Raw genomic sequence first — 27315 nt, 5'->3', positions numbered from 1 at the left:
TTTGACCAACCAAGTCGGGAAAAGGTCATGGAGGGGCTTTGAATACAAGAGAAGCTCCCTGGTTTGCTCAATTACCGCCACCAATAATACACACACACAAGCACACACACACACACACACACACACACGTCAAGACAAGGCAATACAAAAACTTGTAATATAAATAGATTCATCTTTATTTATAAAACTTGTTTTACACAAAATATATCTGTTAAAGTCAAATATTTACATTTTAGTCTACTGGAAGTTGAGAACAAGTGCATAAAATATTAAATGTCTCTTTACCACCTATTAAAAAACTACAATCTGTCACAGGTAGCCTCGATATTGCTGTTCAGTCATACAACTCATAAAAGCCAGCTCACTGCCTCGCTGACAGTTATCAAAACATTGTCAGAAACTTGGCAGTGGACGTTGTTCAACAACATTGACTCGGTGTACAAAAATATGTCTTCGTGTTAAAACAGTTCCCTTTATGATACAGTTTTGTTATGAAATGGAAGAAATGTACATTACGCAAAAAACAAACAAACAGTGTGTTGACGCATCATCTCTGTTGTGTCTTCCAAATGATGTGACAGCTGAGGAGCTGAGGAGGGCAGTCCTGGTGGTCTGATCAGACACTCGTCATCAGACAGATCCGTTGGAGCTGCAGCACCGACTATGCAGAGCCTGGTGTGTCACCTATTAATTGCACTTATTCAAACACAACATTGACAGTTCTTTACTTCCACGCTTCAACGTGTCAGAGAGTCCAACACCCTCCTTCTTCTGGGGACTTCGATGCGATGAGGCGTCCCCTCTCGCTCCCTATCTCTCTCCCTCGCTCTCTCTCGCGCTCACTCTCTCTCTCTTTCTCACTATTGCTTTGCTCCTGTAGAAGCAGCCCGGGTGAGGGAGGGAGGCAACAAATCACTTCCAGCCACTGAGGGCAAGACTGATCTGACGCCTTTATCAAGTCTTTGTCAGCATTTCTGAGAGAAGACAGTCGCTTTTTACGCACAGGCGCCGCTATGTGGGCTGGATGTTGACAACTTCAGTACCTGTCAAACCAGGTGGTGAAGTCCAACAGCTCCTGTTCCTCGGAGCTCAGAGGCTCATAGCCGCCTTCATCTGAGGAGTAAGTGGAGTGAGGTGACTCCGGGTCGGCAGAGTAGCTGTTGGAGAGTGTCGGGGAAGGCAAGCCGCACTGAAAAGCAGCCGACACCGCGTCATGCTCGTCCAGAAGTTGTTGTAAAGCCCTGATGTACTCCACCGCAGACCTCAGGGTCTCCACTTTGCTCATTTTCTTATTGGCAGCGCCGTTTGGCACATGCTGGCGAAGCGTCTGGAAACCCATGTTGACCTGCTTGACCCGGTTCCTCTCCCGTTCGTTCCGCCTGGCCACGGCCACGGGCTGCTGCTGAGGAATGGAGTAGCCGAGATCGTTGAAGCTCAGGCGCCGCTTGCAGCGCAGCAGCTCCGGGGAGCTTGAGCGCTGTCTCTTCAGCACCTTGGTTTTGCTCTGGAAGCCCGCGGCGCTGGTGTTGGGGTGCCCGGCCGGGACCGCGCAGTCTTGAGCCGGTGCGTGCAGGCTGATGGTGGCGCGTCCAAAGCTGAATGCAGTCTGTGTGGTGGTGACGGTGGTCGTCTCCATCTCGCCGTCAGTTCTTCTGGTGGATGAAGGAGAGTGGGAGAAGAGGAGGAGGAGGACGCGCAGGAATGGTTGGCAGTGCACAGCTCTCGTGTCCTTCGCGTGGGGGACCGTGTGGCTAACTCTAGTCCAAGTCTCTCTTGACTGCTTACTCCACGAGCCGATCTGACCCAAACTTTGGCAGCACTCCTCTTTTTCAACACGCGCCCCAACACACACCCCACCCACCCCTTTTTAGAGACGCACGCTTCGTCGCGAGGCCCCGCCCCCGCTGTGTGATTCTTCTGCACGCCGACTCCCCCGGGCCAGGCGCGTGGCTCCGGGAGCTCAATAAACAATCCCGAGCTTTCACTGCGCCGGGAGCACGCGCTGAGCTCATTTACATGCCAATGTCTCTAACTTGAAGGCCTATTGGTGGATTCAAACGGCCTGCAACCGTGCGAAAAGAAAGAAAGGGAGAAAAAAAGACAGGGAGAAGAAGGAGAAAAAAAAGAAGAGAGAACGAAAAAGTGAATGGTTTGGTTCTTTGAAATGCCTTTTGAATTTGACAATGTACCCCTGGCAAGTCTTCAAATTATCAGTCTTACCCCCTCGGCCATCTTTCTCCTCCAGCTCTTTACAATCACAAATACCAAGGACGCTCTCAGCTGTATCCAGGCTACAGCTTTACAGAGCAAAATAAATTGCAAGCGTGTCTCAGAACACAATAATTGGCAATTATAAAACTCGCGCTGAGACGCGAAACGTGGAGAAAACGTCACATTTACTGAGTGGGGGCGCCGTAAAGTGCAGGACAGTGTTGCGTGTCACTTCTTTCAACACTGGACCAGAGGCATATAAAAAAACTTTGCACAAAGTGTCTAAGAAGTAGCATCAGATGATCTGAATAGATACAATGTACTTATGTTGTGTACGTTTACGCACTTGGGGCCGCACGCCTGACAGGAATATATGAGGGTATAAGGACGCGCAGTTTCAGCACCACATCCCACTGGACAGTGGAGAACAACCGTGTCCACCCTCCACTGTATTTTGCGCCCTTTTCGTCGAACCACACTTAAGTTTCGTCGGAGTTAAGCAACTTTATGCCTTGTCAGAAACCTCGACAAAGCGGTCTGTGGATGTAAACCTCTTGTTACCAGCAAACTCTTTCAGTGAGAAGTCAGCATGGAGAAACATAAACGCTGCCGTGCAGATGAGCAAAATAGTGCACTTCCGACCTCTGCTGGCAACGATGAGCAGTTACACCAGACGACTCAACAGTCTGAATAAGAATTCATTGCCATTATTGTCTAGTTCCTAACGTCTCCCAAAACACAATAGGGAAATTCCAGAAATAGACAATATCCACAGTTAAATTTTACCTCAAGCATGACAACACATCCAACAACAACACAAGTCTTGAATTTGTTTCCACTCCCTACCTGAGGTATTCATCCAAAGCAGCTCCTTTCAACCATACTGAGGTAATCACAGTCATCAAACACACGATAACGTAGTAGTCTTCTGCATTGGGAGAGGTTTTCTTGAGTGGGATGAAGGTTTATGGCAACTTTCACATCAAACGTTTTAAAATCAAGGCAAGGCAAGGTAAATGTATTTATTTATCCCCATTCAGACACAAGGCAATGTATAGTGCTTTACAAAGGATAAAAGAGATACATTAAAACTTTACAAATAAATATATTTTATATAATCAGACAAATTCTGTTTTGTTTTCTCTCTTTACTCTGACTGAAGTAGCTTGTGCTTGCTTTAAATGATGGAAAATGTGCTATTGCACCATTTTGGTCAGGTGCACTGTGTTACTACAACATTCATGATGCCAATGTAGTAAATCATAAAAAGTTTTTTTTCTTTAGCAGAAAACACATTATAGATTGACTTTAGTACTCAATATACCTTCACAAAAAAAGATCATCAAAAATATACAGCGCAACAATTTTTTTTATGAGCCTTAAATACTAAAATAACCATGATTGTTCTCAGTTTTACACTTTGAAACTGTTTTTAATGTATTAAGAAAAATTACAAATTTTACCAAATGTACAAATTCACTTCAATTAAAACTAATTCATGAATGATCCATAAAAACCTGCACTCCAATAGGTGCTCTATGGAGGGTAAAATTAGAATGCCTTGCCAATCCTCAGATCGCTCCTCAGCTGGACTGGAGACAGTTAACAAGCCTCGGTTTTTCACTCAGGTTGTGTTTTGATGAAATGTCTTCATAAATCATTTCTTTGTAGACTCTGTGTGTGACCTTGTCATACTGATGTTCACTTCATTGTCAAGAAACAGCACTCACATACTCGTGTATAATAACAGAGGCAGGAAATTGACGTATTTCATTTGCAACTTCATTTGTTTGAACGCTCTGCTCAGTTTGTCTGATTGAATGGCAATCCCCACTTTCAGCTTCACTTTCGCCATGCCCTTTCCGTCGCTTTCAAATTGTGTCAACAGCAGGGGGCGCTAAATGAAAACTGTAGCAACGACAGTGCATTTGATGAACAGGTCATAAGGCAATACGTTTTATTGAGTTGTTAACTCTTGATAACTCCAACTTATGAGGACGTTTGATGGTTGACTGCTGTGTGTTTATGTCAAAGTATCAGCCTTAACAAGCTAATTTATTGCATTGCACTATACCTTTTGTGCAATACTTTTTATTTAATCAAGACTGAGTTTGGATAACACTGAAAAAAACAATATCATAGATGAGTTATAAATGTTACGTCATCTGAAGCAGAACAGCAAACATCCCAACCTGTTAAACCTCTGTTCACAGCTGAGGGTGTGGTTTGTTTATGAGTAATCCGAAAGTTATTTATAAACCCCTCTGGCAAAGCAACACCATTCCGGACTGTAATTAATAAAAACAACAACAAAAACCATCAGTGACATCAGGAGTGAATGCAGTGTTCATGAGACACACCATTTGGGTATCAGTGAGTGGGTGTGTTCGTTTGTGAGAAATTGGAGGGATAAAAATAGCAACACAAATAAGACAGACAAATGAGAATAAATGAGAATACCAAGAGAAAACCTTGCCTTAAAATAAGTTTCAGGCCCGGTAAATAACATTCATGTGTGTTTGTCCTCTAAAACACAAGGTCTATTATTCCACATGTAGGAAGTGTCCCTCTGCATTCTCAATACAGATCTAAAACAGGATATGAACTTTCTGTGTGGTTCCTCAATAAATAGGAAGGACCCTTACCAGATGCTGCTGACATGCTATGCTTTATCTTCAGAGGACAGATATCAGTACTGTGCTCTACATCCAGTGATCCTGAAAAGGGAAGTGCTCCATTAGTGCACGTATCGTTTCCTTTTTCCTGACACATAAACTGGACTCTGTCAGTCCGTGAGCCATATTCCATCAGCAGCCACATCCTGATGTATGTACAGGGTTTGAAGACGTCACCATCGCAGTCAGTGGTCAGACAAGGGAAAGTAGTTATTTCAGAAATGCAAACAGAAGCAGGTTTCTTGACCTTCTGCAATACACAGATGTAACACATGGAACTTTGTACTGTGATTGTGACTTGAAAACTTTAAAAAACTATTTTCTGCACAGTGAAGCTTTGAAACTCTGACACAGGAAAGAGGAAATGAAGCCTTGTTTGGATGAAGTAGCAGAACCGAGAAGCGGTTTTTCAAAATGCAGACAAACATGCATGCCATCGAGACATCCCCACCACACTCTCGGCAACTGCCAGGTTATAAATATTCTTTTTCATTCAGACACATGACAAGTCCACACCTGCAGGCCTCTCACTGGAAGTTTCACAAAACAAAGGAGTGCACCGCAATCATTACTCAACGTGGAACATCTACATGTAGATTTAAGTATCTCACTTCACTGGAACTGGGGGGTTTTGTCAGGTACTATTTTAGTGTACAGTACTGCTATTAGTATGCATTTTTGTACATTAGGTCAGTGCAGGTGGAGCACCTCTCCTCCTGCATCTAGGCTGAAACTAAGTCTTGTCATCAATGTATATTTCATCACAGAATAAAGCAGTTGGATCGAAAAGCACATTTTTAAAGATTTTGGATTTTTAAAGAATTATAAAGAAAGGTTTAGTAGAAGTAACAGAATAGGTGCTTCTGCTAGTTTCATCAAGATATGGTTGCAGGGGAATGCTGCCTCTCCAGGTCAACAAATGGTTTAACCTGATTTAGAATAACCAACTACTGTAGGTTCAAGGTGATGAGGCGACCCAGTTATGTATCTGTCCAATCATCCTTCTTGTCAGCTTTAGGGTCAAAGGTGGTTGGACATGCCAACACAAGACTGCACAGGCAACACAGGTCGGCTACACACAGAAGAGGTTGTTGAGAATCATATTTTAGCTAAACATGAATGTGTTTGGAAGAGGACAACTGCAGTACCCGAAGGAAAGCAGTAATCCAGGAAAAGCATTGCAAACGACTCACAGAAAGGCTGGGGAGTTGGATTAAACCAGGAAGATTCTTGCTATGAAGAGACAGCTAGATAAATACTAAACATTTTTGATAGAGCCACTATCAGACTTCTTTTAAGCCAAATCCTTTCAAATGCTAATTGGTGACTTTAAATTGCCTGTTGGTGTGAATATAAGCATGTCTCTCTGTTTGCCTTGTGATGGACCGGTGATCTGTTTGGGATGTAACCCGCCTTCACCATTGTCAGCCCAGACTGGCTCCAGCAGCGTGCGACAATGAATTGGATAAATTTATGATTAAAATTAACATGATCCTTCTTTGTATTTGATGAAAAAAACAGCCGCTTTTTTTATGTTCTGTATTTATAGAGATTGAGATGTGCAGCTCCTTGTTAGGATGAGTATAATGTGTACAGTGTGACTGTGGTGGGGACAAATAAATAATGCTCACATATAAATCACGTACTGTTTTATGATAATAATCAGAATGACGAACACAGTACACACCATAAAATGTTTGATAACCATCCATCCTGTATACTGCTTTATCTGGTTTCGGGTCACTATGCACTGGCGCCAATCCAAACCACCCAGTGTGGGAGTATGTATGTATGTAAATTGCTACGTGCGTTTTGAAACTTATACGACACTGCCTTCTTCATCCCACGAGTCCGATACATTGGCGCAGTTCAAGGGTGTCCAAGCTCCGTCTTGGAGGGCCGGCGTCCTGCATGTTTTAGCTCTCTCCTAGTTGCAGCACACCTGATTGTCATGAAGGGCTCGTTATTGGGCTTTTTCACAACCTTGGTGATGACATCATCATTAGATTCAGGTATGCTGAAGCAGGGAAAGAAGTAAAACATGCAGGACACCGGCACAAAATTCATCACTGGTACTAAACCGTAAGCGTTGAGCATGATTTTAGACTGTGTCGGGGGAAATCAGTAAAATCCAGGATTGAATTACCAAGTTGATAACCTGCTTTATGTTAACGCTTATCAGGATCATGCACAGAGATATCCTGAGTATGTATATCATGGGTCGTAGTATAGGTCCCTGACTTGCTTGGGGGAAAAAACACTCAAGGGGAACATGCAAACTTCACACTGGAAGCCAAGCAAGGATTTTCTCTTGCAATTTATTTGATTGTGAATCTGAAAATACAAAATAGTGCATTATATGGCTTTGTCATAGTTATTTCTATGCTTGATCTATGTTTAATTAAACACAAAAAAGAAGAGAACATAGACAACCAACATTTTCGTGCAATGAAAAGTAGCCCATTTAAAGAGGGAAAACAAAAAAAATAGGGTTTCTGTTCAGCTGGAAATAAAACAAACAGTAACGTGTCATTTGTAGATTACTATGTGAATAAAATAAGAACGAACCCAGACAGGAACAAAGACTAAGGCATATCTTCACGGGTCTGTCTGGCTATTTTGCTGGGTAACCTTTTGTTTGATTGTTTTGTTTTTTAAGGCAAGAAAAAAAATTAATTACAGGCCTGGATTCGAACCCGCGACTGATAGACCACTGTGACTCTCTACTTTGAGCTAGATTTATAGTAAAAACAAGTGAACGCTTCTATCTGGTGAGGATTAGTTTACCTGTAAACTCTCGGGGGCCTGAAAGACAAAACTTTTTTCAGATGATGTGATGACGCAAGAGACGAGATGAAGACAAGCACCTCACTTTCACTTTCTCGCCTCTGCCTCGGCCGGTGACTTCCCAGTCTTTCACCGCGTCCAGTTTCCGGAGTGCAGAGGGAGTCTCTCCTCCCCTGTTGACGAAACGTGCGATCGTTGATATCAGAGTATCCGGACGACCGACGTCAGTCCGGTGGAAGTGCGCCCTCCCACAGAGGGAGGGGACGATCCACGCTCACATGATGTCACCGGTTTCTTTAAATGCTGGGAAGGTGCTGCGTTCAAACCAGATCGGCAGCTCTCTGTCAGGGATTCGCCCACTCTCTGAAATGCAAAGGTAGGCCTCTTCCTTTCTATGTGTCTGTATTCAATCAGTCAACGTGAGTTTTTACTGTTACATCCTTACATCTGTCTACATTCTAAATTCTGGCAAAAAATGTAAAAGAAAATGCCCTGGTTCAGCATCACAGGGTGCTGCTTTCATAGTTTGTTTGCACCAGGTCAGATGTTGCATCATTGGTAATCACTGGATGGGATCTGCCAGCTATGAGGGTTGTTGTCTGTACAAAGGCCAACTATTGTGATACTCTAACTGTGGTGAATCAATGAAATTGACAGAATGGATGACGAACTGTTTTTGAAATAGATGCTGTTTCTGTCTTGACTGTACACTTAATCCAATTATTATAATAATTAAAACAAACAAACAATAGTACTCAAAGATCTAAAGGATGTTGCAGTAAGAGTGCAAAACATGTTTCAGAAATCTGTTTAGAAATATATCTCATTTACATGACTGTTAAAGCATAAATAAATGCTATATGAGTGATTAGTCAGTGTACATTTTTTAACAGATGTTTTAATGATTACAAGTTAAGGTCCTACAACATACAGGTTTTTGGTTCTAAAGCATTTAAAGGCACACAAGTTAGATTTTTATTTTTTTTTTGAATGGGTTTAAAATGTCAATTCCCAAGTATTGCAGTGAGTGCACTATAAAAGGTTAGGGTTAGCTGATATCTGAGGTCTGTTTTTGCATGGAATCGTGGATGATTCAGATGCTTCAAGTACAATAACACTGTCTAAGCAGATTCTTTGTGGTCATGTGCTTCCCCCTCTGTCCCCTTGTGAAACTTTTCTTTGTTTCACAGTAGAGCAATGCTAATCTGCCACGTTTTCTCGCAGCCCGAAGCCTCAGTTTGCCAACTGGCTCCTAGAGCAAGTGGCCACAGGCCAATACCCCGGCGTGCGGTATGTGGCCCAAAACAAGTTCAGAGTCCCCTGGAAGCACAACTCCAGGAAGGACTGCAACGATGAGGACAGTAAAATATTCCGGGTAAGTTTGATGGCCTTTTTAACTCTTCACGGCACTACTGGTTTTAGCTCTCACTGTGTGATCAGGTGCCATGTGGACATCTTTCCTGACTTCTCCTATATCATGACACCGAGTACAAATACATGTGGTCATGTGCCTCCTAGTTTTCTGTTGAAAACAGCCAAACTGAGTCATTCCTGCATTAAAGTGCGGGCAGTAGTAGCCAGCTAGTGGTAAAGTCAAAAGGTCCACCAGTGTCGCACATTAGACTTAATGGAATCTATACAGGTGACACGTCCACTTCTATTGGAGTGAAAGCAACAAAGGAACCGTAAAGCTCATTCAGAATTACTGAATGAAACCACTAAAGTAATTCTCCACAACATGATGGGAACTGGTCCATCAATGATGTATTTGAATATATAACATGGAAACTGAAGGTGTGGTCCAGTATGATTTATAGTGTGCTGTTATGATAAAGTTCACAACGTGACTTTAGTCAATAAATGTTTAATATTCAGTCACGGTGTGTCTCCAGTTTCGATGGCAGACAGCTCAGATGTGAGCAGAAAGTGTGGTGTAGTGGAAACGTGCATGATTGCAAGATGTTGTTTTTCCACTAACAACGGGAGTAAACAATAGATAAGATGTTGTTTATATTTTTTCTGTGTTTGGCTCACAGGCCTGGGCCGTAGCAAGCGGAAAAATCAACGAGTTCCCCAATGACAAAGCCAGGTGGAAAACCAACTTCCGCTGTGCTCTGAACACCCTTCGGCAATTCGAAATGATAGAAAATAACTCCAAGAACTCGGACGACCCTCACAAAGTATATGAGATCATCAACACTAAATGTAAGACGACTGTCCCTTTTAACCACGCCTGTAAGCTTCGAGTACCGTACCTGGAAAAGCAAAACATTGTTGACCTGCTTGCTTTGTTTGCAGACAACTATGACAGTCTGCCAAACCAGGACTCCCAGGAGGATTCTGATATCATCCAAGAAATCTTCTGCTCTCCCGTAACGTACGTCCCCTCAGGAAGTGAGGTAGCGTATCTCCCAGAGTGTATTTTCACTTCTATTCTTCCCTCGAGCCTGTAGAAAGTTTAACATTTTCTTTCCTTGTGAACAGTGTGATCTGCTCAACAATTTTATGGCGCTGGGGATTGGCAATCAGCCAAAAGGTACAGAGCAATAACGGCATATAAATGTTTTGGTTTTTTTTCTTCATGGTTTTATGACTGATATGGTTCATGTGTGGTTTCGCTTGACTTCTTTTGACAAACAGAGGAGCAACAGTTTATGGAGAACGACATGCCGCAGGATCCAGCTGTTCTTGGAAGCTATCCCGCCACGGCTGGGAACCACCCACAGCAGCCAGCAAACTACGAGAGTGTGTACAAACACGTACAATTTATATGTCACGCATGAATGCATGCAAATTCATCTCTGGAAGGAATGGAAAGGAAGATGATGTTCTGAACTTGCTTTCGTTTTTATAGTCCTCAGTTCACCTCAGCAGCCCACCATATTTGACCTGGAGATCTCCATCCACTACAGAAAAAAGGAAATGCTTAAACAAAAGCTGAGCGCCGCCCGTCTCCAGCTCCACTATGGCTGCGAAGCCCCGGAGTTGAATGCACATTCGGTCTGCTTCCCGGCCACCGAGGAGCTCCTCGATCACAAACAGGTAAATCAGGGCATCTGTGGGATATTTACACCTGGATCAAAGTTAAAGACAAAGAAAATTAAAAGTCAAATTACCGACTTTATATTTGGTTCACAAATGAAAGAGAAGTAGACGGAGCCGGCCTGTGTGTTAGGAGCTTTGCCAGCTTCCACATCTGCTAATTTCACTGTCATAGACAATGTAAGCAACTTGGCTTTCAAAGAGGGAAGTACCAGGTTTGCTCCTGCAAAGGGAACTCTGAATATAAAAAAAAAAAAATAATTTTACCGTGTATGTGTTGCTTTTTAAAGTCCAACGAAGGAGTTTTGCACATTTGAGAAATAGTAAATGTTAAGCTCTATAGTGACCAAATTCATCACTGTGACAGTTTGGATTTTGTAAGATTTTAATGTGATGGATTTTCTAATCCCAACCTCTTTACCGCAGATTGATTACACCAACCGGTTGCTCAATAGCATCCAGAGAGGTCTTCTCCTGGAAGTACGAGAGACGGGCATCTATGCCTGGAGGCAGGACCGATGCCATGTGTTTGCCAGCACCAGTGATGCCACTGTGGCTCATCCACAACCAGCAAAGCTGCCTCAAAACACCTTGGTGGAGCTCCTGAGCTTCTCGCAGTTTGTACATGGTAGGTGTGGGGTTCATGCTCTTTTATAAATCTGGATTGTATTACCAACACCTGTTACGCAACATCAATATTAGGGCCTGTTCAGAAATAAATTCTGTATATATTTCAGAGCTGAAACAGTTCAAGGAGAACAATGGAGGCTCTCCGCAGTACACCATCAACATGTGCTTTGGAGAGAAGTTTCCTGATGGAAAGCCTTTGGAGAAGAAGCTCGTTGTAGTCAAGGTAACACTCTAACTTCAGCTTTTTTCTTTGCTTTTTTTTTTTTTTTTTTAAACATTCGAAAACTTCTCTCCTTCTTCACTTCTGCAGGTGGTACCGCTGATCTGTCGACACTTTCATGAGATGGCCCAGATGGACGGAGCTTCCTCTCTCCACAGCGGCAACGTCAGCCTGCAGATCTCACACCACAGCCTCATGGATCTCATCAGCTCTGCCTTTGGCCTGCCGTCAGCAGAGGACCCACTACAGGCTGCCACACATTTCCTCTAACCGCTGCCTCTTATTGAAACTTCAACGACTACCCGTGGAATCATGCGCCACGTCCTGCTGTAGCACATTTACGATTTTAGCCAGAGTGATGGCATTTTCAACAGGCTCCTGTCAGGAAAGCAACTGATGATTTGTTGGAAACAAACAAAAAAAAAAGATAACTTTTTCCTCTTTGTTTTTTCCACATTGATCTCAAACTGAGATTTTTATCACTACATAAACTTGCCAACAATGAGTTAATTGCTTTTAAAGCCCCTGAGCTAGGTTTGAAGAAAAGAAGCTCCGGTCCGTTAGAAGGCTAGTGTTGGTCTCTGTGTGGAAGCTAAATATAATCAATAGTTCACTTTAAAATGTTACATGCAAGAATGTATTTTTAAAAAGAAACGTTGGTAAAGAAGCCTTATTTATTGTTACATACATATACAACATACATATTGTAAAAAATAAAAAATGTCTAGAAACAAGTTGAATTGTACCTAAAAAAAATTACTTGGAATCCTGCTTATGTAACATCTGGGGGATAGGATGAAATATTACTGACCCATTTATTGCACTCCAAGCATTGATTACTGTAAATATTTTTTTTTCATTCAGCAGATAAATGTCTACTCAAATGTTAAAACAAGTTTTTATCTTTATGATCAGATATACGAGAAACTTGCAAAAAGTAGAATTGTCTTTTGTGTCATACAGCCGTTGTGTACGTGTGGTGAAGACAGGTTTACACTTTGAATTCATCTTTAAACTCTGTTTTGCATCTTGCACTTTTCATACTGAATAAACTGTCAATGTGTGACTATCCTCGAGCAGTGCCTGTTCATTAAAACTGATATTCAGAGATCCTATAACGGACTATTTTCATAATTAGAATGAAATACAATTCCCCAGCTCTTGCATGAACCAACATCTCTTGAATAAAATTGAATACAATGAAAAGAAGAAACCTATTTACGTATATATTTAGAGTAAAAATAGAAAATTTCCAACAGGAATTGACAACTAAAATGTCATCCCTTCTACTAGATTGAAGTAGAGGAAATTGAACGGCTGTATATCAAGCTTATTCAATCACAAATCTACATTTGGTGTATTCGACTCAAATTTCATTGAAAGTGATAGAATGTGTTTGACTGACCATTCTTCTATCTCCAATCTTGGAAATCCTCACAAGGGGCAGCTAAGAAGGGATTGAACATGAGCAGCAGTAGCAATACAACTTTCAGGTATACCCTACATAAATCTAAATAAATATCTATGTTTGAATACATGAAGCTTTGAGTATTTCTCGTTGCGTCCAATGGGGATCGTTTTGATCTCTCAAAGGTCTGAAATGAAGTGGAATGCTTTTTTCTTTCCCCCCTTCAAAAAACAGAAAAAGATTGGACTCGATCTGAATCATTAACACAATGACAGGAAGTAGATGCCGGAAAAGCAACGACCATAGCCTGGATTTCAACTCATTTCCTCCTGTGAGAATATGGACGAATGTTAAAAAACAGACACTACTTCCCCAGTCATTTATTACTATGTGTTCCCTCTTAGAAACACCCGACCGCTTGGATCAAGTACATACAGAAAAAGAAGCACATTCACATACATTCAGTTCACATCAGCAGCGAGCACCTATTTCTTCCCACTAAAAGTCCTTGGCTTTATTAAAGCCCGATTAAACATGATGGCAAAATACTGGGCGAGTTCAATCACCTGACGAGTTCAATCACCTCTTTAGAGCAGAAAAACGAACCAGTAAAGACAAAAAAAAAAAAAAAAGGTTAACAAGCAGCCTTGCATTTTCCTGGAACATTAGTGTTGGAGAACGCAACACAGAAAGGAGGATTAAGCTAAACTGAAAGTTGGAATCAATTATAAACACCTTATACTTTCCCGGGTTTAGGCATGTTTTTTACTTTTTTGTAAGGATTGTGACACGTTTTTCCATTTAACAGATTTCACTAAATCATAATGAGATGAACAGTAAATTGGACCTTATAGTGATCGAGAAACATTGTTGTGAAATCATAGCTATAGACAAAGTTTGGATCACTCCAAAGTATAATCTGCATTACCTAATTTGGCACGGTAATCCTCACTCCTAAGAAAACTGTCTAATTTATTCAACTTTATTAGGTTGACCCGTTTGGCACAATAACCTAATTTCTATGTTCGTTAGAACTCAGTGCTGTATGTTGTTGTAAGAAGTTAGATGTGTGTGTGGGGGGGGGGTTAAGCTTGAATAACACTATTTTAGAAGAGAGACTTTCTTTCCCATTTAAATACAGTGAACCAAATTCCTCGTGTAGTTTGCTGGACTAAATCTGCTCATAGGACACACGCATTAGATTTTTGGAAGAGACGAAACATCGGCTTTAAAACACAAAACATAGACCAGCAAACCTGAACTACGACCATTTATGCCCAGCATTCATCACAGGCAACACAGATGAAAGGAACATACAGTTGGATATATCAAATCTATATTATTTACAGGCAAATCTAAAATTGTTCAGAATTCTACTAATAAATTTCTACAAAAAATTGCATAACAGTGTCTTTCCTTTATGTGATAAATTACTGATTATGCATTCACTGCATATTTTAAACGAGTGTTGTCACTGAAATACCCTTTTCCGCCCATTAAACAAACAAACAAAATAAATCCATGGAAAACTCAAGAGTCCACATCACACAGAATCCTCATGAGGATAAGCCCAAGAAGAAAGCTACCTGATTATTCCCTCCATGAGAGTCTGTTTGTCGGTTATTCTGAGCTGTACCACACAATAATACCAGTTCTTGGCAGTGACAGTCCGAGTGAAAGACACCAGAAGGTGCTGCTCAAGTTATCGGTGAAGAGTTTCCAAAACTGTACTAAGGCGGGGAGCTTGACATTGTCGAAAATGTGTCGTCTTGAAGCTGGGAGCAAACCGTGATTAAGTGTATACAGCAGGTAGCGTGGCCCATGTTATAAAGTAATAAACGGCGTGAGCTGTGGGACTGTGGACGTCTTTGCCTGTAGTTTCAGCTTCCTCACGGGCTGTCACAGATTTGCATCGTCTCGGGCTGCACCTCCGCCGCCTTCCCTGAATCATCATCTTTCCGATGCTTTCGAGCATGTTTATATTTGTCCACGTACGCCTTAACCAGATTCCCCACTTTGACGGGGTTGATTTCGCCACTCTTGCTGTGACACACCTGGTGAAAGGAAAAAAAAAAAAACAAGACACATATTAAACCGATGAATTGAGACGATGAGAAATGGCTGAGTCACTGACGAAATCAATTAGTGGTTTGACGGGCTGATCAGCAGCAGGCCGGTGATAACGTCAAGCAGCTTGAGCACACCTTCTGGACAGCTTTGCGGAGAATCTCCTTGTATTCATCCTTGTTGATGTCTCTTCTCTGGTAGAAGGGCTTGATCGCCAGTTTCACCTCCTCTACAGCTCTCTCCTGCATGTGGAGCTTCTTAAGGTACTGCTGGCGCATGTGAAACGATACGAGTTTTAACAAGGAGCTGCAGCTTGACGACTCGCCATGCAATCATTCCTAAACTGAAACATAAATCACCTTGTCTTTCCTCGAAAAATCTCCTTCCTCGCCTTCCGTCTGTCCGGAGGTCGGCAACGCTTCGGGGTGGAGGCCATCAGAGTGAGAAGAGGTAGAGGGTGGGCCAACAGCCCCTTTCTTGGAGGGATCCCCAACTGTTCCAGAAATGTCCTGAGAAAAGGTAAAGAAGAGAACGGAGCGTCTGTCAATACTGCAAAACCAAAATATGATGAAAGACAAACACTGGAGCAATTTACATCATATTTACATGGGAATTTCAATATTCTGGAGGATCAACACACTGAAACATTTCAGACTGTATAAGGACGATGTGTGTTTTGTACAATATTTTATGCTTATTTCCCTACTGTAGAGCAAGAGGATCAAACAACCTTTTGCCATTTTACATGAACTTTGCTGTCGTATAGGGACTCAGTTCATCGTTTCAGGGACACTTTCACTTTCATTTACTCAGAAAATGCCTCAGTATCAGTTTTAGTTTCTGCCACGTGACTCTACACAAGTCACTTACAGATGAACACTGCCACCCATTGGTCACTTTAGGCATTGCACGCTCTGAAAGACTTCTGTGTTTAAGTGCAGGTTAGACAAAAGACTCGCCCCTACCTGACTGGAGGTCTGCGCTGCTAAAGACGGTCTGCGAGCTCCTTCTTGCTTCAGCTTCAACTTGTATAGAGCAAGTTCTGTGTGAGAAAAGCAAGGACGTCTTTACATGAAGTGCATTTCTTAGGAGGATATACGGAGGTTACAAAACATAGTACACGACCGCTGTGAAAACACTTACTGCTGGCGGATTTCTCTGGTTGAGGCCCCTCTGGCTCCTGTATGTTCCAGGTAACCCGCTTTACTTGAGTCTTGGTTTTTGTCCCTGCTAAAGTGGACACCGGCGGTCCCTCTTTCTCCAGCTTGAGGGCTGTCCCGCTTTCCTCTGGGGGCTCGGACTTCACATAATCCAGGCTGTCGAGCATCACGTCGACATTGAAGTCCTCTTCCGAGTCGGAGGGTTGCTGAGCTTCTTGGTTGTCAGGCACAGTTGATCCAGCAGGGTTTTGTTGCGTGGTGGAGCTCAATGACAGTGGAACGGACTCAGAAAGTGGTTGTTCACATTCAGTTTTAACAGCAGGAGGCGTCAGCATAGAAGGTGGGGTTACAGGGGGTATCTGGACTAATTCTGGGGTATCTGGCTCACATTTCATTATAGGCAGCTCACAAAACTCCGTCTTGTTGGAGGTTTGGGTTTCCTCGTCAACGTGAGCTGTCGAAGGAGGCATGTCAGTTTCTTCTTTCTTGATTGCTTTGATAGATGGAGAATCTTCAAACATATCAAGACATGGTATTTTCTCTTTTTTAATTTCTTTTGTTAGATCTGCTCTTTGTCTCTCAGTGACATCTTTTTCTTCCTTTTTAACTTTGGATGTAGAAGCACAGGAGGGTGACTCCTGTTTCACTTGAGGAACGTTCTTCTCTTGAACGGAGCGCCGTGTAATATCCTTAGCTTTTTTCTTGTCCTGCGGCTGCTTTATGGAGGACGATACACATGACCCTGAATTTTTCTGTGAGCTTTTGGATGGCCCTTCATTTTTCCTTCTCTCTCTTGAGCTCGATCTAGACCTCGGTCTCCTCCTGTCTTTAGATCGAGAGTCCACTTTGTCTCTAGAAGGATGAGATGGACGTTGCTGCTTAGCGTGATCTTTCCTCCTCTCCCTGGATCTGGACCGTGATTTTGAGCGAGAGCGCTTACGGTCCTTCGATCTCGATGTGCTTCTGGACCGAGAACGTGACTTTGATTGGGATTTGGAGCGAGAACGACTGCGTCTCTTGTCCTTTGACGGCCGTCTTCTCTCGTGGTCTTTCTTTCTGCCATCGTCCCTGTCATTGCTGCGTTGCCTGTGTTTCTTCCTCCGTGAACGCTCTCTGCTGCTGGAGCTGGAAGCAGATCTAAAATTAAGAAAATGAATTAGCGTTGGTACAATACAAGATCACTGCAGCGTTAGCAGGAAGTGCAGTAAACAAACTGTCCTATTTTACCTGGATCGTCTCCTCCGAGGTTTGTCTTTGGATCGTGAGCGGGACCGCCGTTTTTTCCTCTGCGCCCGATCAGAGGAACTGGGCTGAGAGCTGTCCGAGCTGGTTGAACGTGCCCTCCTCCTCTCCCCAGATGGCGACTGCCGCGAACTTCTTTCTTTGTCCCCATCCCTTTCTTCGTGCCTGTGTCCCCGTCCCGAGGTATGGTGATCTCCTCTCCTGCTCCGGTCTGTCTCAGAACTGCTGGAGCATTGTTCCTTCAAAGGTTTGGAGGGTCTCTTGCTCTGGTGTGGATCTCTTAATGGGGACTTCAAAGTGGGTGTAGAATCTGAATTACTTTCTTCTTTTAGGATCTTTTTGTTGGTTGCTGAGGTGGAAGCTAATGGTTGATCCTTATTGTTCGGAACAGATCTGTTGTGAGTAGCAGAGGTCTGTCCACTGTCCTCTTCATCAATGCGTCTCTCAGTTTTTACCAAGCTGTGATGAGCGGGCAGCCTACTCTCCGTCTCTAAATTTAGACAACTATTTATGCTCTCATCACACCTTTCAGAATCTTTTTCATCATCTAACCCTTGTTCTTTCTTAATTTTAATTTTAAGTGCAACTGCTGGTTTTTCTGTCTTGATGTTTAATATTGCAGACTTTTTTTCCTCTGAGCATCCAACACCCTCTGGTACAGTTGTCTGAGTTGACGTTGATTGTTCCTGTGATACCTCAATTGGCTGAGTTTCAGTTTTAATCTGTACCCTGTTTTCCTCTTTAACCGTGGCCTCCATGTTTCCAAAATTAGGAGGCTTGCCCTCATATGAAGCACGTTGAGAGCTCCTAGTCAGGCTTGTGCTCTCGGCCTCATTGTCTGAGCTGTTCGAATCCGACAAAGTGGGGTTAAAGGGATCATATGCATCAGTTTCTTGCTCCATACTGACAGGCGTATGCGATGCCAGCAGCATTTGTTTATCCCTGCGCAGCTGTCTCTTTTTGGCTTTGTCTTTTTCTCTGCAGTTCCCCTGTCTGGTGTCTTCACTGGACGAGGATGACGCAATGCTCAGCCGCCTCGAATGCCACGAGTTCCCGCTGGAGTTGATGCGGAAACTCACTGAAGATGAAGACGAGGGCGTTGAGGAATACCGTGACTGGTTGGCAGGGTAGCTCGTCGACGAGGAAGCAGAAGAGAACGAGTTGGAGAAGGATGATGAAGATGAGCTTGCTCCATCAGATCTGTGCCTCTGGGCCTGACCGTCAACTTGGCTCTTTTGCTGGTCGACGCTTTGCTGCCTTCCTTTGTCTCCAGAAAAGTTGTTTGTGCCCGTTTCATGCATGGCATAGCCATTAATAACAGAAGAATTGCTACCATTCCCCCTGCCACTCCTGTCACTAATCGCCCTTTGACTAGTGCTTTCATGTGTGGCACTGCCATTGTCTCTTTTTATTTTGGGGATCCTTGGAAGCACCGACACGTCGACCCACATGGGCTTCGTAGGTGCCTTTTTAGACTGAGATTGTGGCTGAGCGATTCCTTTACTCTTGCTGCTGAGGTCTGGGGTAGGATGGACAGCCGAGGAGGCAATTTCTCTTGAGGCGCCAACTCCATTGGTTCCCTGGTGAGCAGGAGAGGTGGCGGGTCTCACTGAATGAGGTGGCAGCAAACTCGGATGCCTTCTAGGAGGTAAATCAGAATGAGGAGTTGTCCGAGTGTGGCTGGGTGGGGAGGCCATAAAGGGTGGCGAGTGCGACGAGCTCGGGGTCAAATCTCCGTTCCTAGTGCTACTCGAGGGTCCTGGTAACGCTCCGTTGTGGTGGAGAGACAAAGAGCTCTCTCCGAGGTTAGGCGATGACACTGGACTGATGAGGGTGCTGGCATCTCCAGAGCTGCTGCTGCTTCTACCAGCGGTCAATGATGGGGATGGAGTCACTGCAACACAACAAAAAGAGTATTAAATCTATTTAAAAAATACTGAGACGTATAACACGTTTTCTCCAGGTAAGATTTGACTATGCAGCTAAGATGTCACACACCGATTACAAACCATGAAGATATAAACTGGTCATCAGTTCTGGAACATGAAAAATCGAATTTTTACTCACAATGCTCTACGGATTATTGTGACACAAAACATGGTACAGAGGAAAGATAAGAAATTGACAATATGTAATGCCTGGAGACCCGAGTAAGAAAATATTAAATGTCCGAGCGAGTGAACACACAAACAGCACAGCTGACCACTTGTGTTGAAAAAATAAGGATAACTTAATGTTTGACATTGACCAGTTTTAGAAGTTGGATATTTAGAGAGCACTGATGTACATTTCCCCATAACTGTTATAACCATTTAAATGTCTCACACACTTACCTGGTTTTGTAGCTTTAAGGGATCCATCTCGGTTGATGACGATATCAGAGCTGTCCATCAGGAGCATGCTCTGCCCTGATAGGATGCTGCCCAGCAGATCAGGCACAGGAGCTGCCTCCACCACGCCCCCAGACTGGGGGACACCCATACCCCTTCTGGTATAGCAGAGAAAACCTTGAATGAGATTTCTGAAGTGTCTATGGGATATTCTGTACATGTTTTTTTGGTTGATTTCCGTTACGTTTTCTTTTCCAGTGCCAATTCTCTGATCGAAAAAATTTAACAGTTTACTGTTTTTCAGACAAACTTGTTGATTTTTGTTGTTTTGATGATGGTGGTGGGAAACGCTTCTCACTTCGATTGAGATGTTCACTTTAGCCAAAATTTTTAAATCAATATTTTTTTTCCCCCAAAAGTCCCATTTATAAAGGCAGCCAAGCTTTACAAACAGAAGACTTTATCTTTACTATTCGTAAGCTGGACCGCTCTGAATGAGCTGGCAAGCAAAACATGCCAACTGGATGTTCGTTCATTTTATGACTGGATAGGCAGGCATTTAAAATGCAGAATTTGAAACTGTTTGAATGGCAGTGAAGACGACAGTTAGAGCAAAGCCAGCGAGGCACAAGGTCTTCTGGCTGACCCCATCGGAGACTGGACGCTATATATGAAACTGGATGTCCGGGGGAAATGCCCCTGAAGTAAGTCGAAGTTGCACAGTTAAGCATGTGTGCATGTCAGGTTAGGGCTTTTAAAAATGTGTACACAGTTTTAAAATGTTCACTAAAAAAAAGAATTCCTGTTTTGGCCTGCAAAACTTTTTTTATCTCATTTAACTTGGTTTTATCTTATGACCTTAAGGGTCATCGCCTTCTATCCGGACCAGTGCTGTAATTCAAGCTATTGTGTGTAAGTGGGTGTTACCTGGAGAGGCTTGCGGTGACTGGTCGAGCCACAGGTTGGTGGGAGCGGAGCGCCGAGCGAGAGATTCCTCGTCTCTTGGCCTCTAATAGAGACGTGACGTGGGCCTGCTCTTCATCCTCCTCACTGGTAGTCGCAAGAAAAAAAGTTAGATAGTTGGTATTGATGAGTGTAACCACATATATCATGCATATCAACACTTTGAAACATATAAAAGCCACAAATTCTATACACACAATACCAAATGAGCTATGATTCAGATTAATTTGAACTTGAGCTTTCTGATTTTAAAATACTGCAACGGTAAAATAGTTTTCAAAAAAGTTATCCAGATGAATTTGGTGGAAACGATGCAATCGATCATAATTCAGCAGTCAGTATCATTACGCATTTGTTTTGTGAAACATCAATACAATCTGATGAAGGGAGCTTATTAGAAAACATAAAGAAACTAAACGGCATTGGGGGATTTAGGCCTGTCAGAAGAGAAGTTGGCTTACCGATCCGTAAAGGGATCCAGGTCAAATGGATCTCCATAGATAGAGAGGGATGCAGCTCCTATGTCAGCACGCATGTTGCTAAGAGTATGCTCCGACGGTCGGTAAACGGTAGGAAGCGATGAGCTCTTCTTATCCTTTGCAATGCCAAGGTTACTGGCAATGCGGCTCCGGGGAGTGGCATTCTTTTTAATGATCCCATGGGAAACAAAAGGGTTTTCAGAAAAATGGGTGAAAACTAGAAAAGAGGTCACTAGTTGACACAGGCAGTGGATGTTTTCAAAGTGAACAGTTGCGTCTCAGTGCTTACCTTCCTTCTCTTCGTCCTCCTTACTCTCCGTTTCCTCCTCTTCACTCCTGTACTCGCTGCTTTACCTTTTTTACCTTGAGCAGAAGACGTCTTCTTACTCCTCACCTTCCTTCGCTTTACTGTTTAAAGACAATTACGGGTCAATTCTCCCGTACACACTTAACTTTTTAGGTTCTAGAGCAACTTTTACACTTTATTTCCGGACTCTGTTTCCATCTCAGTAGAAGTAAAACAGAGGTGATAAGAGAACATCTCATTGATAAAACACACACGTGCTGTCTTCGCCCAGACGTTCACTCAAACACCATCTCTTCACATGACCTTGCAAATAACTTCAGCGTTAAACATTACTGATGTCATAGCTCCTGTAGTAGTCTGTGGCAGGAGAAAAACCCCATGGTGGAATGATGCACTCCCCGAAAAAAAAAAAAAAAAAGAGTGCAGTCAAGCAGAAGGCAGGTGGAGAAATATCCGCCTTCATTGCGACGTCTATAAAGAAACACTTAGATTAAGATTCCTAATTGAATTGCATTAATATATTTATTTAATTTCCTTGTAAACCACAGTGTCTGACTTTGTGTCTGAATGGTGCTAGATCAATAAAATGACCTTGCTATGTGCAGGAATTAATGCTCATACAACACTAATTTACAACTTTCTGAACCACTTCAGTGTGTCATCTCTTACCAGACTTGCGTCTGCGGCCGGATGGGACCCGAGGCGTGAAGTCTCGTACATAAACCGCCGTGTTGAGGCCGGCCACCACTGCATTAATAGTTTCATCCAGCCAGGTTGACTGTATCAGATATGTGGGAGCCAACTGAGGAGAAACAGCTTGCATTAGCCCAATGATTTGCATAAACTTTGATTGTACAAACGCAACTCTCAAACATGCTACTTAACAAAAAAACCACAACATGTTATTCACCACAGGTGTCAAACCGCAAGGCTTCATTTCCAGAATTAGTGGCATTAATTTAGATGCTGTAGCACTGTTACTTGTCATTCCTCTTGATGATCAGCCTGAATTTATTTGAATCCATGCGTCTTCATTTCAACAGGTGTGGCTGCTCAGCAATTAGACTAACCGTTAAGAGGGGGAGGAGACTTCAGCTCAATCTCTCTTCGATCATGTATCCCGTTTTTCTGGGGGAGCCGATCGTTCAGTTTTAGTGGCCTTATTTTCTCTTGTTTAGTTGGTTTGTGTTAGGATAGAAGAGAGAGCCCTGTTCTGCCGGCCCTATTTGGGCTGGACAATGCTGGCTCCCTTTCTTTTGTCCTTATTGGCTGGCCCACCAGCATTAAAGGCCCCTGCATACCCCCATAAGAACACATAAGGACAAGAAGAAAAGTCGGGCTGTGACGTCAGCTCGCTGCTGAAAAAAAAAGATTTTTCTGCAGTTGAGTTCAAACTCCTAGAAGAAGCTGTCAAACTCATAGGCCACGCCCCCTCACGGTAGGCACACATCTGTGAAGCAGCGTTTTAACTTTTCAATGACACAGCTTAATTCCCGCTTCCAATGTTTTCAGAAATACATTTCTCTGAACTGTTTCAGTAAAAAAAACAGAAAGTTTGTATCTGAGCCGCCATGTTGGTCCGGTTTTAACTGCAGGAGTGAAGTGATGCGTTCAGGTGCATCACGTAAAGCCGCCTTTAACATCCTAACGAGTTGCGGGACTCATACAGGAACGAAGTTACATACTAAACATAATTAAAATATGACTGATGGTCATTAGCGAGCTGGAACATGTATGCAGCACACGGCAGTGCCCAAGTTTCGGCAGTGTGGCACCGACATACTTCGGCCCAGATGGTTGGCACAGCCGAACCAAATTTCTACGTCATTTTGTTCAGCAGGACCAAGGAGTGCCCAACTTTCTTCTTGTTCTTATGGAGTATGAATTGGCCTTTAGGCTATGTTCACACTGCAGACAAAAGTGACCCAATTCCAATTTCCTGCTCACAAGTGACCCCTACCTGATCTGTTTTTTGACAGTGTGAATGTTGCAATTCCGATTTTTGCACCCCAGACCCAGGCCTCCATCATACGTGGTACCAAATCAGACATGTATTTGTGGTCTTTCAACGCAACCGCTGTCTGAACAGTCAAATCGCATGTATGCGACTTCCACATTGTTGACTTAAGACTGACATCAGGAATTTGTGCTAGAGGAAGCAGCCCCACCGAAACGTGTGAGGAAAAAAATAGAAGAAACAGACATGGTCGACACACGCGACAGGATCAATCTTTGGAAAAAATTACAGGTTTTCTTTTGCAACTCTTGGCCTTTTTCATCATGTTTGATCTCTTTGATACGAGCCAATTCAGGAGATCGTAACATTATTTGGGCGCTCGTCTGGGAACTGAACCCGGGACCTCTCGCACCTCAACCAAGAATGTTTGCTCCTTAACAGTAATGTTAGCATTCATTAATGCCATCAGTCTTGATGTCATTGATTCAGTAATTCTTACAACAACAAACTGTTGGGTGTTAGTTAACGTTTCAACAAAATGTAACAGCTGTGTGAGTGAGAGAAAAGAAAATAGCCATAACAGAAGCATCACGCCTCATGCCAAACCTGCGACGATGTGCGTGCCTGAGTGATGCGATGTCGGTTGACGTTAGCTCGAACTCTCTCGCTCTGCTGGGTGCGGGCGATGGCCCTGGTGGGACCTGCGGCCCTGGGTTGGGATCGGCTGGTGGCAGGACGAGTGGTGGAAGGTCGGCTCTCTGAATAACTGAGCTCCTCTGCTGAATCTCCTGAAGCAACAACGTTTACATCTATAAATTTTCAATTATGTCCACTTGTTTAAAAAAAAACAAAAAAAAACCAACAGCTTAGTTTGTCTAAATTTCAATATTTCTAAGAGAGGTGGTAAACACATACTTAAATGAAGGTTGTTGGCTTGACACTCAGGACAGAACCATTCCTCGACAGGAACAGAGTTAAGAGGAGGTGTGAGGCACTCCATGTGATACCTATGAAACCAAAGAGGCCTAATTAGCAAGCTCTATTAAAAGAAGGATAATATGTACATTAATTCATAAAAAAAATTATAAAGTTGAACAACATCAATCTCACCCTGCATCACAACCATCGCACAGCAAAAGACGATCCTCTCGGTCACTGCTACCACACACCTCACAGTTTGTTTGCTCCAGGGTCACATCTACCGTTTCCTCTTGACCTTCTTTCACAGGCTTTTGCACTGTTATCTGAGTAACGAAACCAGACAATAAAATGTGATTGCAGAAGGAAGACAGTGGCATGATGATGATTACAATATTCATATGTAAATCAATACACTCACCATTTTTTTCACTTTCCCTCCATAACATTTTCTTAGGTATATGCTGTTGAAGGCAATGCGGTCTACAGGACACGAGTTGGCGTTCTAGATGAAGGACAAAATCAGTATAACTTAGTCCCTCCTGCACGGCTGCATAAAAACAAATTAATTAAATGCACAAAAACATGAGCGCCTTCTATAAATGTGAGGATGAAGTCAGACCCACCTTGGCCCATTCGAGGATGCAGTCAAAACAGAAGTAGTGCTCGCAGCTCTCCGGCGTGGCAACAGGCTGGCTGCTGAATGAGTTCAGGCAGATGGGACACTTGTCTGAGTCCTCGTCTGAGCTCAACACTTCGAAGTCAGCGGAGGTTCCTCCAACAGCTCCATTCTCTTCCTCATCTGATCAAGAAGGATGGTAAAATCCATTCTTTGCATTGGCAAAAACAGTGCATGTTGCTGTATGACAAAGTAGTATGCAAAAAGTCTGCATGCCATTGTGGATGTTTTCCCAGAAGAACCTTTTCTTATTCAACTAAACATCAAATTCTGAAAAGTAATGTTGAATCAGTAATAAAGATACAAAGAAAGACATTTCTTAAAACTGTACAGAAGCCACATTTTATATCATAAGAGATATTTATAAGTCCTTTTTACCATCCTCCTCTTCATTCCCTTCCTCTTCTCCTTCCTCCTCCTCCTCCTCCTCCTCCTCATCATCTCCATTCACGTGATCTTCCCCTTCTTCTTCACCACTGTCAGATTCTGCCTCCTCTGACTCCTCAAAGTCATCCGAGTCATCTACGAGGAAACATTTAAAAGTACACCGTTCTCTTATGGCAGTGAACGAAGTTTGGTGAAACAACAGTCAGTCATTAATGAGTTGAATGTCACACAATGCATAACAAGCTACCTGAGATGGCCCACACTGCAGCTCTTTTCCCTTTGCTTTGAGACTTGCTGCGATTGATCAGCTCATCCTGGCTGTCCTCTTCATCCATGGCTGATCATCAGAACAGCAAGACTTCAACTTCTCTGGGGTGCTTATATCCAAAATGACACTGTAAACACAAATCAGGATTCAAATCTGAAACTTCACATTTGATTAGTTCGAAATACATTTCAATTTGTTCTTGCGCATGAGGTATGATGTTAAAACCCTTTTTATTATTTGTTGAGGAGAATTTAGGGAGTCAAGTATAACTTCTATCCATTGAAGTCTACAATAAACAGAAAAAGATCAAATATGTGAGTTGAAGGAAACAGTTATAATTGCAAACGGATTAACACATGAGGAAACTAGAAGACCAGTAAGTTTACTTTAGTTTCAACCTTGATAAATCCAATGTTTCACAGTTTGCTGCCAAATCAAATTGTCTTGCACTTGCTAGCTAACAGACTGCTGCAAAGCTGCATGTAAACAAAGAGCAAAACACAGCTGCAAACCAGTTTCCTCCATTCCTGACGTACAGTAAGAATGGCATGCAGACGGAGACACCAACATTGGATTTCCAGAGTATGAATAAGAAAGAAAAACTCTTCAGTAACCATCTTCTCTTAACAAATGACGCCAGCTATGGACGTTAGCTTCAGTTCAGCGTGTTTGCTAGCCTCGGGGTCGCTACAATTAGCTGGTTTCTAACCTCTAAAATAACGTCAGTGCCTGAGTGGCTTTTAAACACACCTCCTGTTTAATCCAGACGACTGCAATATACCATTTGGGCGTTTAATAATGGTTGCAAACCTACCCTCTTCAATAGTGTGGGGGTACGTTTGAGTGATTTGAAGTCTCCACCGTTGTTGAGTGACACCGCCGGCTGGCTGCGGACGGTACAGGCCGAGCGCAGCGCACGGAGTCCACCAGCGTCGCTCTTAAAGAGACAGTGTCCCCTTTTTCAGGGTTCAGAGCACGAGCTACAGTCCACGAGCTGCCATGGAAATGTATTGATTGGATGTAACTCTAAAAGATTGCAGGAGAGTTTAAAAATGAAATCGCCAGGTAACCCTGGACCTGTCATTGTCAAGTTTGCCAATTTCCGAAAATAAAAATTAGCTTGTCCACTAAATTACATTTTATATATGTTTTTTGCAATTGTTTACCAAACTAATTGCACAGCCCTTATAGAAGAAGAAGAAGAAGTATACAGTATATGACACCCAAGCATAGGTTACATAAAGACAGAGAATGGGCCTGAGTGGGAGGGAGGTTGAAGAGTTGACTGGGTTTACAGGCTCACATGAACAGGTGGTGGTGGGGGGCTGTGACACTGAAGCACCTGTCTGCAAAGGGACTTGTCTGCATGGGTGTGGGAGATGGTGAGCAGAGGGGGTCTGCCGACAGCACTGAGGAGGGCACAAAGGGCAGGTTTAGAAGAGCCAGTGGACATGAATTAAGGTGATGAGCTACTAGTATGCCTTAATCAGGGCAAATGATGGGTCTGGAATCATTTATAAATAATTATATTTGCACACCCGATTGTCTTCAAACACAGACTTGTCATACAACATAAGATAAGGTG

At 43.0% G+C, this 27315-nt stretch overlaps 3 protein-coding genes across 7 annotated transcripts; 1 reads left to right on the top strand and 2 right to left on the bottom strand.

Moving 5' to 3' along the window:
- Positions 1-455: 455 nt before the first annotated feature.
- On the bottom strand, positions 456-1794 carry ascl1b (achaete-scute family bHLH transcription factor 1b). The gene has a single exon (XM_080474450.1). The coding sequence runs from the start codon at positions 1634-1636 to the stop codon at positions 1037-1039; it is 600 nt and encodes a 199-aa protein (XP_080330576.1). The 5' UTR covers positions 1637-1794; the 3' UTR covers positions 456-1036.
- Positions 1795-7805: 6011 nt separating this feature from the next.
- irf7 (interferon regulatory factor 7) lies at positions 7806-12636 on the top strand. Its single transcript, XM_080474869.1, has 10 exons — positions 7806-8049; positions 8898-9048; positions 9710-9878; positions 9972-10072; positions 10158-10209; positions 10314-10418; positions 10528-10715; positions 11142-11343; positions 11453-11568; positions 11656-12636. Exons 1-10 carry the CDS (start codon positions 7952-7954, stop codon positions 11833-11835), a joined length of 1362 nt encoding a protein of 453 aa, XP_080330995.1. The 5' UTR covers positions 7806-7951; the 3' UTR covers positions 11836-12636.
- A 701-nt stretch (positions 12637-13337) lies between these two features.
- Positions 13338-26632, bottom strand: phrf1 (PHD and ring finger domains 1). 5 transcript variants are annotated; one of them, XM_080474866.1, is made up of 19 exons: positions 26545-26632; positions 25710-25857; positions 25454-25597; positions 25023-25198; positions 24818-24901; positions 24589-24722; positions 24394-24485; positions 24085-24266; positions 22191-22323; positions 21504-21622; positions 21197-21378; positions 20700-20822; positions 19776-19930; positions 17428-19336; positions 16184-17337; positions 16006-16082; positions 15400-15549; positions 15178-15309; positions 13338-15027 (listed from the first exon to the last, which is right to left on the bottom strand). In XM_080474866.1, the coding sequence occupies exons 2-19, from the start codon at positions 25795-25797 to the stop codon at positions 14863-14865; spliced, it is 5199 nt and encodes a 1732-aa protein (XP_080330992.1). In that variant the 5' UTR covers positions 25798-25857; positions 26545-26632; the 3' UTR covers positions 13338-14862. The 5 variants fall into 5 exon arrangements, 3 of the variants coding, with proteins under 3 accessions (XP_080330992.1, XP_080330993.1, XP_080330994.1); XM_080474867.1 differs by having other exon boundaries at positions 15178-15306; XM_080474868.1 differs by having other exon boundaries at positions 16184-17325.
- Between the last annotated feature and the right edge of the window lie 683 nt (positions 26633-27315).

This window comes from Lipophrys pholis, assembly GCF_963383615.2.
Source record: "Lipophrys pholis genome assembly, chromosome: 11".
In the NCBI taxonomy this organism is placed as follows: Eukaryota; Metazoa; Chordata; class Actinopteri; order Blenniiformes; family Blenniidae; genus Lipophrys; species Lipophrys pholis.
The sequence above is the reverse complement of the archived record's forward strand: the minus strand, read 5'-3'. Positions and strand labels throughout refer to the sequence as shown.